This window comes from Acanthaster planci, linkage group LG10, assembly GCF_054643075.1.
Source record: "Acanthaster planci isolate LZ-2023a linkage group LG10, COTS_SCS, whole genome shotgun sequence".
Classification (NCBI taxonomy): Eukaryota; Metazoa; Echinodermata; class Asteroidea; order Valvatida; family Acanthasteridae; genus Acanthaster; species Acanthaster planci.
In genome coordinates, this window is record NC_141786.1 from 9,050,566 (window position 1) to 9,072,755 (window position 22,190).

Genomic DNA, 22,190 nt, shown 5'->3' on the forward strand with positions numbered 1-22,190 from the left:
CTTTTGGCATCCCTGAAGAAAGAAAAAAACTCTTTTCAACCAGGCTATACTGATTTTCGAGTTGATATCTTGTAAGCTACACACTTTGGGATTTGTCGAGAATGGGAAGATGTCGGTTTAGGGGTCTTAACGGCTATCTGCGATGTTCCATAGTCACCTTTGTTGATTTTGACATGTGCAAGGATTGACTGCGTCCTCTTCACTGATTGTACTTAAACTGTGCCTTTATGTGAACAAAAAATGAAGTCTGAGTAGAATCCTCTCCCAAGCCAGGCTGCTTAGTTTGTGTACGGGTCTTTGTGGGGTCTCTTTTTTGAATGTGTGGTTAACTTCCATCGAAAAGGTTGGACCTTTCACAGGACAGCCCAATGTAGAAGCACAAACTCTTTAGAGAAATTCTACCGGTGTGCATTTTTTCCGTCAAAATAATCAAATCCCACTTCTGACACCGTTAACCTAGCCGTTTCAATATCCTTGTCCCGTGATCGAGAACAAATTTTTACAACGTGGAGTGGGTGCACGTTCTTATATTTCATGAACGTTTGTCAAGGCTTTGTCGAATTCATTTTAGTAATCGGCCTACGCACTAGTCATGTAATCACAGCCGCTCCGTATCAAGTGATAAGGGCTCAAACACGTATGACGCACACGTCAAAGACGTCTGAAGGCGCTGTAGTTGTCAGCTTCGCGCGCCTGTGTTATTTCTAACATGCCATCCATGTACGTGTAACACAGCCTGGGGCTAATTCTGTTGATTAAAGTTGTATGTTGCATGTCTTTACGGACCTACTTCATTAAAGCGCTTTCCTGTTCCCTCAATAGTTACGACATGTTGAAACAATGCTGGAACGACAAGCCAGAGGATAGGCCAACATTTACTGAAATACGTAAACTACTGGACAACATGTTGGCGGACGCTAGTGTAAGTGGAACAAACTTTTTTGTTTTGACATTCAATGATCTCTAGATATCACAGCTCTTGCAATCTGTATTGCATAGAAATGGATTCCACGCAAATCACGCCAGCCGAGAATTCATTGGTTGCAATAACAAATGGAAAACAACTGACAAAATTGTCATGTAGGTTTGTTTCTCGGCTAAATTCAATTCTCCAACAAGGTGATCATGCAGATGACTGCCGGCGATTTCAAAGGAGCATAATGGAATTCAACGATTTTAAGTCTGAAAAGAAGGGAATGAAACGGCAAATGAATAATTGATAAGTCTGATTTCTCGGAATTGAATTACTCAACAAAGCCTGGGTATATCCCCGTCATCTGAATATATACCTGTCATCTAATCGGTTATTGATAAAGTATCACTGAAGTATTCAACCCAACTCCCTGCAGGGTTGCACCAAAGAAAAAGAAGTTGTACGCATTCGTCGTGATCACGTCACAGGATTTTTTTGTTTTTTAAATTTTTCCTGGCTTTGTATACAAACAAATAAAGAATGCGTCACATTTTTGTGTGCATCGGAAATAATATTCATGAGCGGTGAAGCATCCATTCTGCTTTGCTTCGCCTGTTGGAATGGAACAGTTTCTTATCACTGCATGAAGTTGTCCCAGTATAGTTTCGCTAAAATAGGTATGATTGTTATCAATTCTGCAATGCATCTTGACTAGATAAATAGGACCTTAGACGGATTAGATACATGTACACGAAGGATGCCTTCACTGAAAACAAAATGTGTGCAGTAAGCAGCTGTGTAATTAACACGATATCGACATGAGGCCTTTAAATATTTTTATGTGGAATTCCTTGACGTTAATTACTAATATCTCCACTCCTTTCTCTCTTGTTTTTGTAGGGATACCTGGTCATGGCAGACCTCAATAGAGACGATTACCTGTACCTAGAGCCTAACCAAACGAAGAGCGTGAACACAGCCGATGACTTTTGAATACCCAGGCCAAATAAAAAGGGGGGCTACTAAAACGTTGGGGGAAAAGCGTTTGGTATATTTTTATGCTAAGCAGAAATCGCCGAACGCCTGGTCATGTATTTAGTACAGAATACAGGAATGACTTTGTACTGGCGATATGTTTTGTCTGAGCAGTGTTGAACACGCTAAGCAGAATTTTGTAACTAGCAGCCCGTATAAAACCCCTGTGCAGAAGTGGGAATTGTTTTTTAATCACAGGGAAAAAGACGTAGAGGCCGGTTTGTTAGATGACAAAAGCTATCAAAGCAAGTACCAATCAAAGTAGGCCTATACAGGGATCAGCGGAAAGTAAAAAAAAAATGGAATTTTACTTTTTTATAATTTGGCCTCGTTAGGAAGTAAACCTTGGTGCAGAATGTTAGGATTTGTTTTCCATTTGTGTGCATTATATTCCACAGCATTGATTAATTTATATTGTCCAGGACGCGCTAGTCCATAGGAGAGCAACCGTTTTCTTGGGCTGGATATTCCGGGCACAGACCAATGGAACTTCATGTCAGAGCAACATTGAAGTGAATTTTTACTTCATAATGTGATTCCCCACCACCACTATAGAATGCTTTTACACTCTGAAGGCTTTTTGTACTTACGATTATGAAAAGTCAGCTCTTAAAGACCATTATCATTGCTACTATCGCACCGCAGCGTCTTTCCATATAGGTATCTTAAAAAAAACACACAGAAGTTCTGAAATGCCAAAGTAAAAGTTGAACGAAACTCCTTTTATTATTCCCTCGTATCATGCCGGAAACCAGTCAGCTTTTCGATTAGAGCTTTATCTGGTACTTTATGTGATATACCTATTAAGCTACAACCTAAGTTCCAACACATGAGCCTAGTTTGGGTTTTAAGTATACAGTTTGTGAGTCTTTGGCTGTAAACCCTGGCTTACTTTAATTTAGTTTTTCATAGTTTTAATGTTCAGCCGCTGGCTTGGAGGACTGGTTTGCGTTCATTGCGAATCCAAATGCAGTGGCTGTCAACAGCCTTTGGTGATGAGGATACAAGGGGTCATCATCCTTCCACTGGACGTCACAGGAAGCATTAAGCCAGTGCACAGCTTTCTGGTTAGCATCTCTCCCGTGTAACCCCACATTATTGACACGAGAAACGGTTATGGACACGGTTGGTGATAGGTTTGACTATATCGTGCAGTCAGTTTTTGTCTTTGTGTTTATGAACCAACGAAAGCTTTGTGAAACGTCACGTTGCTTGTCCAATCAGTGCCACGTGAATACCGCTCCGAATAATCTAACAATACTATTATATAATTATGCATTGCTTTGCATTTTACGCTTATAATCTGCTTGTTACGTGCCTGTGAATACTGAGGGGGCAGAAAGACTTCAACTCATTCGGTGGTACATTTATGAAATCTTAAACCGTTTTTATGAATTACTTTATTTTTTTGTAAAGTTGAAATATTACAGGCTTATAAGAAAGAATATATTTTGTACATGTACGTGTTTTTAAGGTCTTGGAAAGTACTTTTTGAAGATAATTTTTGTTCTTCGCGACTTATTCCCTTATTAATTAATTATGCGCTTTGCTTTGATTGTGGGTTTTATCTTGACACAGTGACTTTCATTTTTACAAACTATGAAAGCGTATTACTTAGCAGTCGAAATATTAGAACAATAACTTATAGCGCTAGTGTCTATACGTTTCAGTTTAATTTGAAATCTTTTATACAAAATTCTATGTACAAGTTTGGTAGTTACATTTTATAGGACGTTAGTGATTTCAATAAGATTATTATAACAAGCCTAACTGAACACTTAACAAGCTTTTAGGAGAAGCTGATAGATTTTATTTCCGTTGTATTTTTTAAAACGGAGATTTCTTTTTGATAGTGAATAACAATTATGTCTGGGTTACAAACAGAGAGCACAATTTAAATTAAAACTTTTCCCCTAAATGGTGAGGCAAAGGTCATTCCAACATTGTTCGGAACATTAGTGTGAAAGCACTCAGCCGAAATTAATTGCCACGGAATTTAGTTGCTTTGTGTATTTAAGTGTTCATCCATTCATCAAGTGTGTCACAGCTCGCATCCACAACTGAGTTCTGCTCGATTCCTCGTCTACTTGGATTGTTTTGATATTGATCATTTGAGTCTCATAAACTATTGGAACTTTGACGATGTAAACGGAAGTTCACTCCCAGTAGCTGTAAGAGAGGGGTTAAACGAGAACAAATCTTGAAAAGTCAATATTTATGGTTTATGATGCTAAATTGGACCGTGAAGTAGATTAAGTACGAATGCAAGCGGGGATGGTGTAACGATTGATGGATAATAATTAGTGGCGTATCTACGGGAGTGGCGGGCAAGGGGACACCTGAATGCTCGTGCTCCCAGGGTACCAGCATTCATTGGAAATATTGTGGTCATGTCCCCGCTGTGAGGCAGCTGCAGCTTACTTTGCTTGTGGTGCCTTTTTGGAAAATTTTAGCCCCCTAAGGCTAACCACTGGTTAAACCACTGTATAAGATTCTCAGATCGATTGTCTCACTAGCATCTTCATGCATAGACCAGCTTTGAAATTTAACCTTAATTATTAATAAAGAAAATAGTTGCCAACGGGAAAACGACAGTTTTTCGCAATATGCTGGTTTCTAATTCGATACTGTACCACTCCTGTTTTTTTGTTTGTTTCTTTATTATTTTCATTGCAAAAGATTGCCCCAGGATATGTAGCTCTTAAAAGGGGGAAAAACAGAATGAAATTCAGACGTAGACTGGCGTCTCTGAGAAACAAAGATCAAAGGGGAAATATGTAGCTCTTAAAAGGGGGAAAAACAGAATGAAATTCAGACGTAGACTGGCGTCTCTGAGAAACAAAGATCAAAGGGGAAACACTAGGTATAACCTATCCGAAAACCCTGCCCCCCCAAATAAATTCAGAACCAAAGCGATCTTCTAAGCGCTTTCCATCGTCCTATTAGTCACTATCAGTGTACGATTAATAGTGCGATCCATTTTTTTGACGAAGGCAAACAGAATAAATAGATTGTGGCGCGTTCAAACAGTTTGCGCAGGGACAAATAAAAATCCGCCGGTTGTCTCCAAAGAATACATGTACACTGTAGTAAAAAACCTTATAGCAAAAAATAGATGGCGCCCTATCACAACGTCCTTCGCAGGTCTTTGCCCCAGACTGCTTTTAGATGCAAAAACTCGTTCCGCACGAGGACTGACGTGAGTGTATGACGGGCATCCGACTCCCTAGGATCATCCTATTCATTATAAAGGAAAGGGTAACGCAAAGCAGAAAATGGTATATTACTTAGTTATATTTTGATAGAAAGGTGATTTTTTGTTATTTCTTACCATAGAAATAGACTTAAAATTTATTATAATGAACGGCGTTTATAACAAAGTAGTGGGTTTTAGGAGTGTTGATGTTTTCTTTGCACATACTTTTACCCCCTAAATATTAATGTAGTAGTCCAAAAAGCATGCCACATGCATCGCGGGTTTTTCGCTGTACTTACCATCTACATCGTGCGATTACGAGTGATTTACTATGAGTTTTAAAAGCAATGTGAGTTCAACAAATCTAAACTAGTTCTAGGGCCAAACTATTGTGAAACAAACCTTTTGTATATTTTCAGTTAAGAGGTTATTTGTTGTGCCAAATTACGATTGACCATTTTTATTCTGACACGAAATTCCCATTTACTTTTCACACTGGCATGACTGGTGACCGATCATGCCATGCCGACTGGCCAAGAAGGCTAAATTCTGACATGTCTGATGGATAGGCCTAGGCCTGTATGCTTTTTATTAGTGTGTATTGGCAGATCAGTCATTAAACTCAAAAATGCTATTAATCCATCTGGGAGTAGGCCTAATTGCAGAATACCCCACCACTCTAAAAACGACCCCTGGAATGACTGGTTACGTGGGTACACATGGTACATCTGAACATTACATGGTGAGGTGAAAATCCCTTGAGAGGAGTGTGTCACTCTGACCTGTTGGCCTACCTGGCTGAGGTTGATCATGCGGGCTGGCTGGGTATTCTTCAATTGAGCTTCAATCTGTAATTGTCATTGTTACAAGTAGGCATAGTAGGCATGGACTGAGCATGCTGAGAGTGGGCCTACACACATACGGTTAGCCTAACGTCCGTAACCGTATAGTTGAAAGGTCCCTTACTGTGGAGACCAATCAGACTTGATAATAGGTGGTGAAATGAGGGTCCTGGCGACAATACATGTACAGTCATGGACGGCTTCTACTGCTACATACGTGTAGCTGTCAAAGCATGCTAGATATGCTAGGACTTGATTGTACCACTCTCTCAACCTCTCAGTAGTAGCTTAGGCATGTTAGCATCAGTTTGGAAGACCCACGACTGCAAGTAATATCAGATGTGTGGTGGTTGTAATAAGTCGATAAGCATGATCGTGCTCGAGCATTGCGCTTTCAGCCAATCCTCCAGGTTCCATAAAAGCTCCAACTTAGAAAAGGCAATTGGCTGGGGAGAGAATTATCGGAAAGTCATGCAGTAAGATCAACAGATTGTGCAAAGATCGAGAAATTGCACAGATTTAGACTGATTGCACCCAGCTTGTACATATATGCTTCATAAGTTGATTGCTACGTGTAGTTATTGTCATATCTCATAGATGTCCTTTTTATCCAGATAAATATTTCAAGTCAACTATGGTGACTCCGTTTGTTGAAGGTTGGGACTTTGTGCAGACACTCGGCGAAGGCGCCTATGGAGAGTGAGTCCCTTGCTTTTCCCATGTTTAGACCCACTGGACTCGGGATACTTCATGTTGAGGTGGGGTGTGATCAGTCAACTGCGTGATCACACTGTACTATCAGCATGAAATCTTCGCCTCCATCCACCCCAATTCCAAAAAAGTCTTTCACAACAGCAAATCAGAGAGAAAAGTTAATTAGCCATTTGCAAGTTAAATTTGATTAAAATCTGGTACACTAAGTTAACAGATTGCACATAAACATAACAATTTGAATTCCCCAGACTAAAGGCACTGTTGCTATACCTCGTGATTCGGGGCAAGCTTTTGCATAGCGACCACCATCTCTGGAATGGACTGGTTCCTGATGTCCTTTTTATCCATTGAGAACAGTGTATTGTTGCAAGGCGTCAAACTAAGCAACAGCTTGCCCCGAATCACAAGGTATAGCAACAGTGGTTTTAGTATGGAGAATTCAACTAGTTATGTTCACATGAATTTGGAGAACTCGGTGTGCTTGATATAGGGCAAAGTTAACTCGCAAAAGGCTTATGGGGGGGTGAATTGGCGGATGAGCTAAGCATAGCTTGAGATGATGCAAAGATTCACCGATCACGCTGATTGATCAATCACATCCAACGTCGACAAGGATTTAAATGCCGTAATTCACAATTGGGATACCTCATCAGCGTAGTCAAATATGCATGCAATTTCTTGGTTGAGTGTTTGTTGTGTCCTTTTTTCAGGTAAAGACAAATAAAAATTGAAATTTACAAGTGAATTCAATGACCATGATGGCCCTTTAAACATAGCTGAGGCCAACAGACCTGTTGATGTTGGTGTAATGAGGCAGCGCGCTTTGTCTCCTATGGACCCAGAAAGTGCACAAGAAATATAAACAGGACATTGTCCTGTCTCAGATCTGCTACTGTGCCATAGTAGTTAATACTCAGAGTATTGATTGAGGTATAGGGAACCAGACTTCAGAGCAGCTGAACATTAGACATCTCATGTCTGGCCTTACCAGGGTGAAGCTTGCTGTCAACCGTAGCACTCAGGAGGCCGTTGCTGTGAAGATACTCATTCTAGATAAAGCCAAAGGGGCTTTAGAAAATGTCCGGAAAGAGGTAAGTTGACCTCTACCCCAACCCAACCCCTTCACCTCCTGAAAACAAATGCTCACACCCTCCCCCCCAAAAAAAGTATTTTGTGGTTCAATTTTGATGATACGTACTTCTTTGGAGCCAGAGTTTCGTTTTAGCATTACCCCAGATGCGGGAGAATTTTCCCCCCCAAAAATACTGATTGCTATTGGGAAGAGTTCCTCCCCTCTAAACAGCTTCCATTGCCGATCATCCTTGTATTTTCAGTGAAGACAAGTCCATTCAGCTTTCAATCGACAGAAATTATTGGTGGAAAAGTTGGCTCTATGTCATATGTTAAAAACTTGTTGGCGCATGTTGATAATCATGCTGGCCGGATACAAAACTCTTTCCCAGAAGCCTTTTTTCTGTAATAGTAATCATTAGCTCCGAGGCTTGGCTGAAATTGTGGCTGTGGCTAACAGGAGCACGCTCTCCTTGGGAGTAGCCCCAGTTGCTAACTTTGCTTTCAGCCACTACCAAAAGGTGTGGACAAATATTCACGGCGAGAGTTGTGCACCGAGATGGTGCGAAGCAGTAACCATAGTCTTCCTCCAAACAGCCACAGTTATCTTTAGATTAATCATGGACCCTTGGCTAGGGCAGGGACTTCGTTCCTGAAGGGAAAAGGCAACTTCTCGTCCGCAAAGGGCACCTGAGAGAAAGATCAACTTTTCTAAGGGAACATTCCAATGAGCGTTATATAAGGCAAAAGCTGGGCAGTACTGCTTCCAGTGCCCCTGTTAAACGCCTGGCCTGCCCGTGACCTTTGCCCTTCTGCAGGTCTGCGTCCACAGGATGATGAACGACGATCACATCGTCCGTTTCTACGGCCAGCGCAAGGAAGGCAGCATCCAGTATCTCTTCCTCGAGTACATGAGCGGAGGAGAGCTGTTCGACAGAATCGGTAGGTCGTTGTGGAACAAAGAGTTGGAGGGCGATTGCATCGTCTCTCATGACCATGCTTGACTCCGGCGTCGTGTGCCCTTTGCTAGTATTTCTGGTAATGGAATGTGTGCATGGCGGCATTTCTATGTGCAATCAAAATCTGAGTTCTTACTCGGTGAAAGTGCAGTGAGCACACAAAGATGGCAGCCATGTACATGTGCTGTCTGGTGATAGTGTGACATTTTTGTGTCCCTGTTACATCTGACCTTTGTCATTTGACATGGAAATATCACCGGCATCGATTTTCAAACTATTACTATTTGTTTGGCGGGTAATTTGAATTAATTCACCACTCTTGCAAATTAGAACATGTGTTTTGAAGTTTACGCAAAATTATATGTCAGATGTGACAGGGAAATCGGAAAAAAAATGGCCCCCTAACTTCTGGAATCACCCACATAGTTTTTATGACTAGAATAAGAAGCCATTACTGAGATTGCAGGTACGTATTTGAATGCCTCTCTTTAAAAAGGCTCTCTGTTATGACTGATACCCAAATGTAAGCACCCGTCCAGATTACAGCCGGGGGGTATGAGTGTGGTGTACATGTATATCCACTAATGACATCTGTTCAGATTAGTTTGTAGTAAAGGTACAGTACATGACATCCACTAATGACATCTGTTCAGATTAGTTTGTAGTAAACGTACAGTACATGACATCCACTAATCACATCTGTTCAGATTAGTTTGTAGTAAAGGTACAGTACATGACATCCACTAATGACATCTGTTCAGATTAGTTTGTAGTAAACGTACAGTACATGACATCCACTAATGACATCTGTTCAGATTAGTTTGTAGTAAAGGTACAGTACATGACATCCACTAATGACATCGGTTCAGATTAGTTTGTAGTAAACGTACAGTACATGACATCCACTAATGACATCTGTTCAGATTAGTTTGTAGTAAACGTACAGTACATGACATCCACTAATCACATCTGTTCAGATTAGTTTGTAGTAAAGGTACAGTACATGACATCCACTAATCACATCTGTTCAGATTAGTTTGTAGTAAAGGTACAGTACATGACATCCACTAATGACATCTGTTCAGATTAGTTTGTAGTAAACGTACAGTACATGACATCCACTAATGACATCTGTTCAGATTAGTTTGTAGTAAAGGTACAGTACATGACATCCACTAATGACATCGGTTCAGATTAGTTTGTAGTAAACGTACAGTACATGACATCCACTAATCACATCTGTTCAGATTAGTTTGTAGTAAACGTACAGTACATGACATCCACTAATCACATCTGTTCAGATTAGTTTGTAGTAAAGGTACAGTACATGACATCCACTAATCACATCTGTTCAGATTAGTGTGTAGTAAACGTACAGTACATGACATCCACTAATCACATCTGTTCAGATTAGTTTGTAGTAAACGTACAGTACATGACATCCACTAATCACATCTGTTCAGATTAGTTTGTAGTAAACGTACAGTACATGACATCCACTAATGACATCTGTTCAGATTAGTTTGTAGTAAACGTACAGTACATGACATCCACTAATGACATCTGTTCAGATTAGTTTGTAGTAAACGTACAGTACATGACATCCACTAATCACATCTGTTCAGATTAGTTTGTAGTAAACGTACAGTACATGACATCCACTAATCACATCTGTTCAGATTAGTGTGTAGTAAACGTACAGTACATGACATCCACTAATCACATCTGTTCAGATTAGTGTGTAGTAAACGTACAGTACATGACATCCACTAATCACATCTGTTCAGATTAGTGTGTAGTAAACGTACAGTACATGACATCCACTAATCACATCTGTTCAGATTAGTGTGTAGTAAACGTACAGTACATGACATCCACTAATCACATCTGTTCAGATTAGTGTGTAGTAAATGTACAGTACATGTACATGTACATGTGTGAAGTGGTTTAAAGTTTTTAGTGTGAGACTTTACTACTGCAGTGGTGGCAGGATCATTTCTGTACATGAGTACAAACCTCGAAAAATTCATCTTTCTGTCTCAGTTGACCCCTGTCTCACTTTCTCAATAGTGAACTATTTTGAGGGGAATTTTACTGGCTTTTGGCTGCTTTTTAGGTAATTAGTATTGTCATAATCATGACCAGATTGTTGTTGTCTCAGGACAGAAATCTCAACATAGCATCGATTTGTGCACTCAGAAAAGCGCTGAATACTTTTAGAGTTTGTTGGCCTAAATTTCTTTTCTTTGGCCATTCATTGTTGTGTACTTAGCTGGAAGACAGCGAGCATTCCTTTCTCAGAAAATGTTCTCTGGATTCTAGATTCACAACTTAAACAGAAACACCTTTGCTCTGTATCATGCCTTTCCTAATGGCAACAGCACCCTCAATTGTCCAGGAAAGTACGGACAATTTTGAATGTTTAAAAATGCACGTTTGGCAACACATCTTACCTAAATTGGATGTGAAATAATATTCATGCAGTAGCCCTGACACTCACAAATCCTCCGATTTCAATATGAATTTACACGCATCCAAAGAGTTAGGGTTAAAGAAGTGTGAAAAGTTGTAGAGAAAAATGGAAAAAAAATCATTGCTGTTGCCCATTAGAGTGATTGCATTTCACATTTTTTTTTCAATGGTTCCTTGCCATGTTAAAGGAACTATTACCGAGTACCAGTTGCTAGGGCTCATTAAGGGTGGTAAAATTACATGTTACATGCAGATTAAAACAGAAACCCTCTGTTTGATTTCTCAAGTTGGCAACTACATGCAGTCATACGGTCTGGTTCCTTCAAGTAGGATTGTCAAACCTGATGCACCTACATGTATGGGTGTAAAGAAGCGTCACTGACAAGTAGTCTGTTAAACTCATAGATGTCGCCCTTCTTTGCGCTTCATTTCCAGAGCCTGATATCGGCATGCCCGGTAAGCAGGCCCATCGGTACTTTTGTCAGTTGATAGCCGGCGTGGAGTACTTGCACCGGAAGGGGGTGACGCACAGAGACCTCAAGCCGGAAAACTTGCTCCTGGATGATAACGGTGAGAGAAATGTTGTAAGATTGCTGTCGTAACAGATGTTGACCTGGGCCCAATTTCAGGGTTGTTAGGCACGGGATTTTTTGCTGACGGAACTGCCGTCCATTTCACAGATGTAAGCAGTATTCATGCAAAAGAGCTCGCTATTCAGCTGAGTTGAGCATGCGCACGCACTATCACAACATGACTGTCAAATTTGCATCAGTGTGAATGAGATGCGGGTTCAGACATTATGTACATGTAATTTCTAGAATATAGTGCAGGAGTGACTGGTTACAGTGCGCTCAGTTATAAATCCTGAAAAGTCTGCCAGCTTAAGTGGCACAATTCAGTCACCGGTACACGTTTTTACCCCTCGGCCGGTGAAGTTCAGAAGAATATCCTATTTCCCTCGGGGTGCGTAAAATATCCACTAGTGAGCTCGCTCCCGGTCCGTATTCCTTCCTCCTTCCGCATTCTCTCACAGACAACCTAAAGATCTCGGATTTCGGTCTGGCCACCGTCTATCGGCACCAGGGCAAGGAGCGGCTGATGAACAAGTGCTGTGGCACGCCGCCGTATGTGGCTCCCGAGGTCTTGAAGAAAGAGGAGTACCACGCGGAGCCGGCTGACGTCTGGTCCTGTGGGATCATTCTGGTGGCCATGCTGGGTGGAGGTTAGCGCACCAAATTGGTTGATAGTTTCCCTGTTTCCCCAAGATCCTGCAAAATCCTTCAGAAGATCTTTGAGGATTTTGTGGGATTCAGTGTTAAGGTAGAGCCCATCCTCTTTCCAAAAGGCTTGATGTCCTTGGAAGTATAAAAGTATAAAAGTGAATGTGCATGCGGTTACCGCATAGTGGGGAAATTCTTGCAAAATAGCCAAGGGATGTAGGGTTTATTTCACTTATTATTAGTAGTAATGATTTCCGGTAATGACACCTGGGATTCTGCAAAAGTGCCCTAGGCTCTGTAGCTCGCAAGCCCGAAGAGATCTGTAGAGACTAGACATTGAGAAGCAGTTACAGTTTAAGAGTTGGGAGGAAAACCCGAGAAGAATATTCTGGGTAAAACCCACAGAATCAGGCAGGGACTGAAAATTCAATCCACATGTGGACTGAGCCGGGGATCGAACCCAGACCGCAGAAGTGGAAGGCGAGGAAAGAACCACTATTCTAACCTGACGCCTAACCTTGAGACAGAATTCTTTTGGAGATATGCCAACTCTGTTGAATGTGGGTTAAGAAGTTAAACGATGATTCTCTTTGGCAATTTTAGGCATCAATGTCAGTCCTTCATTAATAGCTGTCCACCAGAATTTACCAAATAGCTGGAAAATATGTTGTGAGTATACTTTAAGTCTAACATTGGAAAGATCAAACAGCTGCAAAGATGCTCTGGGCACATTTTGATGTCGGTCTTGCTTTGAGATCTGATTTTTGTCTCAATTTTTTCATCGAATGATATCCCATGTTCTTTTTTTTCTGAGATTGTATGCAGGTTTTAAATGCTTTGCCTTTCAATTTGTATTCATCAGAACTGCCCTGGGATGAGCCTACAAACGCTTGTAAGGAGTTCAGTAACTGGCTGGACAGGAAGATGCACCTGTCACCGTGGAAGAAGATAGACCCTTTGCCGTTAGGTAAGTTGGGCTTTTAGTTTCTCTATTAGCTGCTTGAGTGAACTGAAGAGGGCGCTGCAGAGCCTATAATGACAGATTCACTGTCCTGCTAAACTGTGCCCAGGAGATGCAGATCAACGGAAGCAAACAACAAATTATTCTTGTAATGTATACATTGCCCGATTCTGTTGTGGGGCTGAGTCAATTTGAATAATTCATTATTCAAATATTCGATTGAATATCTGAATATTCAGCACAGCCCTATTCTGTTGTAAGAGTAGTCATAAGGGGGTTCAAACTTCCAGAGCCCAACCTTGCAACTCGCCCTTCTTGTCCAAAATTTGTTCAATACAGGCGATTCTCAGTAGTGTGCCCTCCAAGAGTTTGAAACGCGTTGGCCAATCACGACGCGTCAAATCTGTCGACCCAATGCGTGTTTGGAAAGGGTCGACAGATTTCGCGTGTTGTGATTGGTGAATGTGTTGCTAACTCTTGGAGGTACACTGTTGTGAATTGCCCGTATTAGAATTGTTCCTACTGGCTGGATAATCCACCCACTTCGCTCTGGCCGGCCAAGAGAAAAAATGTGTAGTGACCAATGGAAACCAGCACACCGGAAAAGACCTTTTTGAAAGATGAATATATCGGGCATGCCATGTAAGTCGGCTCCTGTTGAGAGCAATGTAACCTGTTCACTGGCTTCAGCAGATACAACAAGCCTGAGGGTTTTACAATAATCTGTCTTCTCTCTCTTTTTTTTTTTCAGCTTTGCTGCGCAAAATACTGAATGAGTCGCCCTCAAGGCGATGCACGATAGCCACTATGAGGAAAGACAGGTGGTACAGTGCCAAAAGTGAGTACAACGCCACAAAGCGTTGATCTGCTGGAATGATAATTGACTGACTAACCCGGGGAACAGAACAGTTAGAGAACCCGTAATGATTTATGTATGTGCATTCCAACGGTGTTCAGTGGACCGTGAGTTGCCACTGGCTCAATAGCAAAGCGCACGTGTAGACAAAGTGTGACGCTATCAGTACCCACTCCTATGAAAAACCATTTATACTGCTACGCGCAAACGAAGGTGGTATACACGCCTGTACCATTCCCCTGCAACCAACAGGGCAGTGTTTCCCCTGTCTATTCAAGTGTGAGGCGGCCCACCTCACTGATTTTAGTGACCAGGCTTTTCTGTTGGATTTTACCACCTCACACTTAAAAGACACAAAGATGGAAGGAAAAAGCAGAATAAGTTAGATAGATTGAAATGAATCAGTTTTAAATTGTCCAGAGTGATAAGGAAGGACACAGAATACAAGATCAATTTCTTGTAGAGGAGAAATTTGGAGTAAATGTACTGCTCGACTGTATAGAATTTATTTAAGGTTTTTTGAAAGCACTCCTGATTCAGGCACTAGAACTTTGGCAAAATTTGTTGGACCGCTTCACACATATCAGTAGCCCAGGGGAACCCTTCAATGGGGTGTCATAACTTGCTTAAGTGCGTATCTGCTCACGTTAGGGGGATGCGTGCTTGAGTGAGGTGCAATAGTCTCATCTCCTCATATTAACGGAATATGATCCGTGTCATTCCCCAAAAAACGGTTCTTCAGCAGTGAGGGAGGCCATAAACTATTGTTCAGGGTTCAACGCTCGCATAATATCACTGAAAGTTTGAACTGGATATTTATAAAGTCTCAGAAATCCCTTTTGGCCTGTCTGAATCAGACTTTGTGGAATGTCAATAGAGAGCGAGCTAAAACTGTCATTATTTGTGCGGCAAACTATAGCAAAGTAAAAATTGTAGAGGTCATCAGTTTTTTTTCATTATATGAACCTTAAATTGTTAGTTTCATATTTGGCAGGGTTTTTTGATCATCAATCATCTTTAAAATGTATTTGCATCCTTTGGTATTATGTAAGAGGTCTCTGACTTGGTGACATTGCAAGATTTTTCATTACCATTTTCTCAAAAACTATTTTAAGGTTCGCAATCAGTACGTATACATGTGTTTCCAGTACAAATCTCCCATACTTAAACATTATACCATCAGAAAGCTCTTGGTCTGCATAATCCAGAATGAGCATATCTCATTTCTTCAAGAGGCTGGCTTCATTCTCATCTGGTCACATTTATTGGAGAAATTTTGCAAGTGTCATAAATGTCATAAAATAACAAACATCATTGTGTAGGTGACTGCTGATTATCATCAATTCATCATCATCAATCATTCATTATCCTCAATCCCCATATAACCAATTTCCAAGTGTTTTCCGAATCCATTTCCTTGATCACAGCCTGGCCGCACAGACCACCGTCCAGCTCACCGACGAGCTCGGGTTCGTTTAAGCGTAGGTGCTCAGGGAATGACCTTTCGCCGACGTCCTCCATCAGAAGGTATAAGTTAATACCGAGGTTGGGCCATGGCTAAAAAAAATGCACGTGCCTACGGGTATTGCCGATGGCTTCCATGAGAGTGTGAAGTATATCCCCAATCAGATCAGGGCCGCTTTCCAATACTCAACTTTGTCTCTGTCTCAGGCTACCTCCCCGAAACCAATTCCCGATTGTGGGCCTGAAGCGTTCAAATCAATTTGGATTACTGTAATTCTTTTGCTCTCTTGCATCTTATTTGATGTTTTGTGGCACTGTTAGACTAATTAGTGCGCTTACAGCTTCAAAGTCAGGTGGTAAAAAACAGTTGAAGCCTGAGACGGAGCCGAAGTTGAGCGTTGGAAAACGGCCCAATTGATACGGGGGACTCATAATACAGTGCGCCACCAAGAGGTTGCCAATATTGTGAATGTCTTACAGCTGAACTAAAGGCTGCGTCCGAATTACCTGGCTGTGGCCTGACATTATGCACAAGTCTATGGTAGCGGCTGCGGCCAGTTCCCATAGAGTTGTGTGTAATTTCAAGCCATAGCCAATTGATTTGGACATGGCCTCCTGATGCTCAGGTTGTGTTTCGTTGTTTTTAATCATCCATGTCAGTAGTTTGGGTAGCCATTTGAACATCCATTTGCAGATGATGTCTTTTCTTATGGTAAGCGATGTCCAGGTGTTGGCAGGTGGTGACAGACTTTTCCTATTTCCTATCTTTTCTTCGCGCCCACCTCACCCGGCAAACAAATACTCAGAGAGAACTCGGCCACAATCTCAAGTTCGCAGCCCATACCCCTCGCTGCCCCTGACACACCTGTGCCCGAAACAACCAAAGAGTCGGTGGAGAAGTTGATCTTGGGTGTCAGCTTCTCTCAGCCCGTCCACATGGACTCACTGCTACTGAGTAGTCAGATACAGTCCACACCTGGAGGCTCACAGGTGAGTGTAATACTTCGCTTATACTTAGCACTTACAAAACCGGTGAGTAACTTTAATTCTTTACTCATCTGTAGTATTTACTGAGCAGGTGAGTAACTTTAATGCTTCCTTTGTTCGCAGCACCTGTGAAGAGAGTTAAGGCTGTGCCCAGTATTGAGATATTTGTGACCCACTCTGTGAAAATGAGTCACCATTCGCCAGAGCCAATTTTAAGTTACAGTCCTTTGAAAGATTATTGCACTCTGGAAACCCCCAAGAATGGTCAGCATTATTCACGAACACAATGTCCATTTCCATCAGGATGCCAAAATGAGTGATACATCAAAAACAAAGATCCATATCGTAAGTTTTGGTCCTTTTAATGCAAACTAAAAAAACTGAAAGAATGGCCTTATGACTTATTTGTACAGAGTGGGTTGAAGTTGAATAATGGATGGATATGCTTTGACTTGGTGAAGCAGAATTGAAATGCTGTAGAGCACAAGGCCACAAAATTGGCATGGGCGAGTCCATCGTGAGCCCCCTCAGAACTCCAGTCCATAGTCCTTTCACAAGGTCTTTCCATCAGCAACAAAGTGAGCGGGGATGACAAAGGGGTGTTCTTGTCACAGACCTTACGAATGGCCAGTGACTGCAGCCGACTCGGGACCGGGTGGCTTGGTATTGGTGGGATTGAAAGTGGCTGAGAAATAAGATGGTCATCTGTGGGACATAATCTGCAGCCTCTCAGCCAGTGGCTTCCCAATAGACACCCCTAAATATCTTCAGACTAACCTGTTACAGGTGGCCTTAGCGTGCAGAATTTTGCATCAAAATGCGCCAGACATTTAAGTAGCTGTCGGCGCTCGATGTTCATAAAATTCAGTGCCCAAAAGCTGTTCAGGGGAAAAAGTGCACGTTTGAGAATCTCATTTCCGCTCACGCTGAGTGGCATTTCTTGTCTTCGATGCCGACAGACACCTATGCAGAGACTAGTCAAGCGCATGACCAGGGTTTTCACCAAGCTCAGACCGGATGAGGCGGTCAAGAAACTGACCGCTGTACTGGAGAAGATGGGCTATGTGTGGAAACTGACCACAGTGAGACAGGTAACTATTATCAATCTCACCTGTATTCCATGGTATCAACATAATCTCAAAAAGTCTCACATTTGAATACCCCGTTCATCCTACAGCACCAGCCGAGGTGGGTGCATGTGTGGTCTCCAACCTCGTGGATACCTGGTTATATACCTAAGGGAACGTTTCCTAATTACAGAAGGCGGTATTTACTGCGGTACCGCTGTATTTTTGCGGTACCAGCATGAAGCCCTTTCGGGTAACTAGTGCGGTGCCACTAAAAAAAATTATTTATTATGAAATATTATGAAATGCTCCCTAATTTTGTTATAATAATTTATTCAATTTTTATTATCTTCTCCACGGCCTGTCCGTTCAAGAGGCCATTACAACCTACCAGTCGTAACACTACCTCTGCCTACACACTGTACATTAAAACAAAATTCATAAATACCTGGGACCATTTTTCTATCCCTATTGGTCAAAATGCATCACATGACCGTATACATTAAACATTTGATAATGCCCGCTGAGAGGTGATAATGCCGGCTGCGTCAGGCGCGCACGGGCTCCTGGATACTGGACAGCGTAATCAGGTCTGATTGGTCAGCAGTCTGTGTGCACGCGACGTGACACACGCATGCACAGTTCATCGAAGGGGATTCTATTGGACGACCGGTAAAAGGAATATACCATGAAATGGACAGGGGTGTTCGGGAAAGTGAATAGAACAAAATCTTTGGAAATCCATAATATGGCGACTTCTTTTGACACTCTGAATAAAAAGGTATTTATGAATGGGAATAAATATGTGCTAAGCAGAAACATTTTATTCCCAAAATTATCAGAGGAAAGAAATTCTACAGTACCCACCCTGAACCCGTTTTTGTGTTGTCTCAAATGGCTTAAAAAAGTGCTTTTGTATCCATAGCTACCCGATTTCTAAATTGAGGCCTTCTTTAATTTAACCAATCAATCAGTGATGCTTAGAGGCTTGTACGGTGTAACATTTGAGTCGGTTGCTTAAAAACCATTGATAGACGTCATCATTCCACTCTGAGGTATGTGACTGTGCTATTGTCAAGTCCCTAATTTGGCTTCTTATTGTGAAGTCTGTTTTCTGTCGCAGTATTTGGTACAAAGTTAGGGATCTGGGGACTACATGCCTTGAGCAGAAGCACCCTTTCATCGGTTAAAAGGAGCCATATTGGTTGGGAATGTCCATTTTGATGTGTAATGTGACCCAAAAGTGTGCATTTTGTAGTCGTTCGTGAACCAGCAAAGTTCAGTTCCGACCAGAGCAGCCTCTGTTGCTTAGAAAATTATGTCCTCTCTTGGTCCAGCTCGAGGCTCAAACAGTCACTGATGGCCATTTTATTGGTTAAAGATTTGGAGCCCCCAGAAAATTTAGCAACCCACCCTACTTTTTTCAATGTACTGGCATGCAGAATCATTGGTTTGGCCCTATTCTGATCTGAGCCGTTTTCTATGTCTTCATGACAGGTTACCATTTCATCTCAGGATCGACGAAAGAATCCACTAATCTTCAAAGCTCACCTACACGAAATGGACGACAAAGTGCTCATAGACTTCAGACTATCAAAGGTAAAACACAAGACATGTACATGTAGACTGGTTCCCAGTCCCTCAGTTGTCCTTCATATGTTGGGACTGGTAGAGGGCGGTGCATTAAAATGGAGGAGGAAAAAGCTGTTTGCGAGTTAAATTGGAATAACCTGGTACACTCAGGTGTATAAATTCACCTGAACATAATTGAAATTCTCCATACTATAGCCACTGTTGCTATACCTCGGGGCAAGCTGTTGCTTAGTCACATAAGAGAAACCTTGCGACAATACACTGTTTGCTATGGATGAGAAGGGCACAAAGGAACTAGTCCATTCCAGAGATGGTGGTCGCTAAGCAAAAGATTGCCCCGAATCACAAGGTACAGTGTATAGCAACAGTGTCTTTAGTCTGAGAAATTTAAATCGTTATGTTCATGTGCAATCAGATAACCAGTGTACCAGATTTTATTCAAATTTAACTCGCAAATGGATTATTCCTTCAGGTTTATACTAATAAGGAAATTAGCATAAAGCCACTTGCCACACTGCAGTGGCTAGCCAGGAAGTCACTGTGCTTAATGCATTTGTCCCCTTAAAACGTGAGCACAAGCTCGGTGTAGAGGCTTTTCATGCGGCGTGACATGATGGGCAAGTGCATTTCCAATGTCCATGGAGGTGCGTGTACTTTCAATTTGGGTATTTCTATAGGCAATTTCATGTACGGCAGAATGTTGAGAGACTTAGAATGTGCGTGCATTTCCACACATCGGTGTAAATTGGGTGCTAACCTTCAAAAATCATCTAACTGAGAATCCCCTGTACATTGTATAAAAATATCATGTGGCCTAAAGCATTCACGTACATTTTATCACAAATTTTGAATTATTCTGAATGTAAACTGGCAATTTGTAAACAAAATGTTTTGTTACAGCTACATGTATTTGTACCATCTGGTTTCACAAATGAAAAGTTTCTCTTTCAATTCAAGATGGCCAACATTTCTTGTTAAATGCAACCTGGGCAGTTTCCACCTGTGGTCTATTTTTAGTTTGGAACAAGGTAGATGTCAATGTATACTTCCCAGTATTGAGTCATCTTTGCTTTCTCTTTTGTCAGGGTGATGGTATCGAGTTCAAGCGCCACTTCCTGAAGATAAAAGGAAAGCTGGCACACATCACCACCAAAGTACCCCCTCTCACCCCTTTTATCTGAATGGATTGACCCAGATGGGTCAAAGGCTACCGTCATAAGCATTATGTTTCCCCAGAGGGTCAAAGTATTATTAACAACTCCATTAATGCCAAGGTAGTTTTGCATTTTTAAGTATTATTGCCAGGTTTTTCTTTGATCATGAATATTCAATGTAAAAACATACAATTTCAAGTTTGCAAAAATCACACCACATTCCATAAATTTATGGATATGTTGAAGAAAAGTTTGAAACTCAGGAGAGTTGTTGAATGTTTTATGACAGAAACATTGGTAAACCATTTTTGAAATCATTAGGCTGAAAGAAATGCACTTAAGAAAGTTTTTGCATCGTGAACAAAGTAACTTCAATTCACTGCCAAATGTGGCAAGTTGTTTAACCATCTAGCAAGATATTTTTTTATTGTAATAATCTTATCAAGGCCGTTAGATGTACTTGTCCAGCTTGGCATGCACATTGATTGCCAAATTCAACAGCGCTGATTGATTGTTACATCCAATGTGATTGATCCATCGCCCAGCTATTCCAAGGAACCCTTTGCCCGTGACAGGAAACGCACGAGCTTTAATCCATTCAAACATTGGGATAGGATGTCTTGAGGTTGATCGAATAATTTACACTCCACTCAAGAGATACCGTCAATTTTAACATCTGAAACGGGTAAACCTTCAGTATACGGCAGCATTTCTCTGAGAAAAGCAACATCTGCCCGCTTGAAAGGGGGAAAAAAAGACAGTTGACAGTCCATGCAAGTGCATCAATGGTTTATTCTAAGAAATGACACCCTCATTAAAGTGTCAGCACTATTGCCTTTCGTTATGAGATTTTGTGGCGAGACGGTTTAAATTCGTCGGTGTTTAACCTGGTATTGATCATGATATCGCTGCACGGTTGAACTCGGAATCATTCCGAAAACATTGGGGTTTTTATTTTTATAACCAGCCTGAGTTAAGATATGGAACCTCTCCTGTTTCGTCTTTAAGTAGAGTGAGAAACCCGAGGGTGCCAGACGTGAAAATTAAACGGCTTTGAGCAGAAGCACCCCCTCATCGGTAGAAAAGAGCCACGTTGGTCGGGGGTGTTAATTTTTGCGGGTATGGTGACGCGTGCGTTTCATAGTCGTTTGTGAACCAGCGAAGTGCACTTCCTACCAAAGGAGCCTCTGTTGCTAGAAAAATTGCGCCCTCTCTTGGTCCAGCTCGTGTCTCATTACTAACGGAATTCCTTACGCTTTCTCAGTTGGGATCGAGGTTTTGTTCCAAAGCTTTCAATTTAAGATTTTAAGCTGGTATGTATGCACATGCATTCGCTGCGCCTGTAATTTTTCTACATCTTTATACCGATCAAGTACTTTTGCATTTGGAGATATATTTTTGTAATCTTTGAAGAACACTTTTGTTAAACGCTGTTGCGTTTTTCTCGAAAGCGAGTACATTGTGTGTGCAGTCTGTTAGTGTTTGCGTTGTCCAGGCCCCGTGAAGTGATTTTCAAAGCTTGTGAGTGTGCCCCATTCAGGAAGTAGAAATGGCCAGATCCTCAAAATCAGACGAGAGGAGTGTTAATAGGAAGCAAACTTTGCTTCATCTTCATTCAGAAAGGAACAGTAAAGCTAAACAAGGTGACTTCACAATGTCGGTTTAAAAACGTTCATTCCGATTTAG

At 41.5% G+C, this 22,190-nt stretch overlaps 2 protein-coding genes across 4 annotated transcripts in view; both read left to right on the plus strand.

The window, feature by feature from the left end:
- Nucleotides 1–4,537, plus strand: part of LOC110985016 (uncharacterized) — a 29,828-nt gene extending 25,291 nt beyond the window's left edge. For both annotated transcript variants that reach the window (XM_022245699.2, XM_022245700.2), the window contains 2 exons: nucleotides 823–922; nucleotides 1,814–4,537. In XM_022245699.2, coding sequence (XP_022101391.2) covers nucleotides 823–922; nucleotides 1,814–1,906 — 193 coding nt within the window. In that variant the 3' untranslated portion in view covers nucleotides 1,907–4,537. The remainder of the gene's footprint in view (nucleotides 1–822; nucleotides 923–1,813) is intronic.
- Nucleotides 4,538–5,406: 869 nt separating this feature from the next.
- Nucleotides 5,407–21,961, plus strand: LOC110985006 (serine/threonine-protein kinase Chk1-like). 2 transcript variants are annotated; one of them, XM_022245684.2, is made up of 13 exons: nucleotides 5,407–5,493; nucleotides 6,601–6,685; nucleotides 7,692–7,791; nucleotides 8,590–8,713; nucleotides 11,638–11,772; nucleotides 12,236–12,424; nucleotides 13,285–13,389; nucleotides 14,135–14,221; nucleotides 15,667–15,766; nucleotides 16,510–16,693; nucleotides 17,650–17,781; nucleotides 19,255–19,356; nucleotides 20,436–21,961. In XM_022245684.2, exons 2-13 carry the CDS (start codon nucleotides 6,621–6,623, stop codon nucleotides 20,529–20,531), a joined length of 1,419 nt encoding a protein of 472 aa, XP_022101376.2. In that variant the 5' UTR covers nucleotides 5,407–5,493; nucleotides 6,601–6,620; the 3' UTR covers nucleotides 20,532–21,961. The 2 variants fall into 2 exon arrangements, with proteins under 2 accessions (XP_022101376.2, XP_022101378.2); XM_022245686.2 differs by having other exon boundaries at nucleotides 5,418–5,493; nucleotides 6,584–6,685.
- Nucleotides 21,962–22,190: the final 229 nt, after the last annotated feature.

Bases quoted from the DNA above. Each gene is read 5' to 3' on its own strand.
- LOC110985006 (XM_022245684.2), top strand. From the start codon at position 6,621: ATGGTGACTCCGTTTGTTGAAGGTTGGGACTTTGTGCAGACACTCGGC. The intron at 8,714-11,637 runs GTAGGTCGTTGT...CTTCATTTCCAG, and splicing joins AGAGCTGTTCGACAGAATCG to AGCCTGATATCGGCATGCCC. The intron at 12,425-13,284 runs GTTAGCGCACCA...TGTATTCATCAG, and splicing joins GGTGGCCATGCTGGGTGGAG to AACTGCCCTGGGATGAGCCT.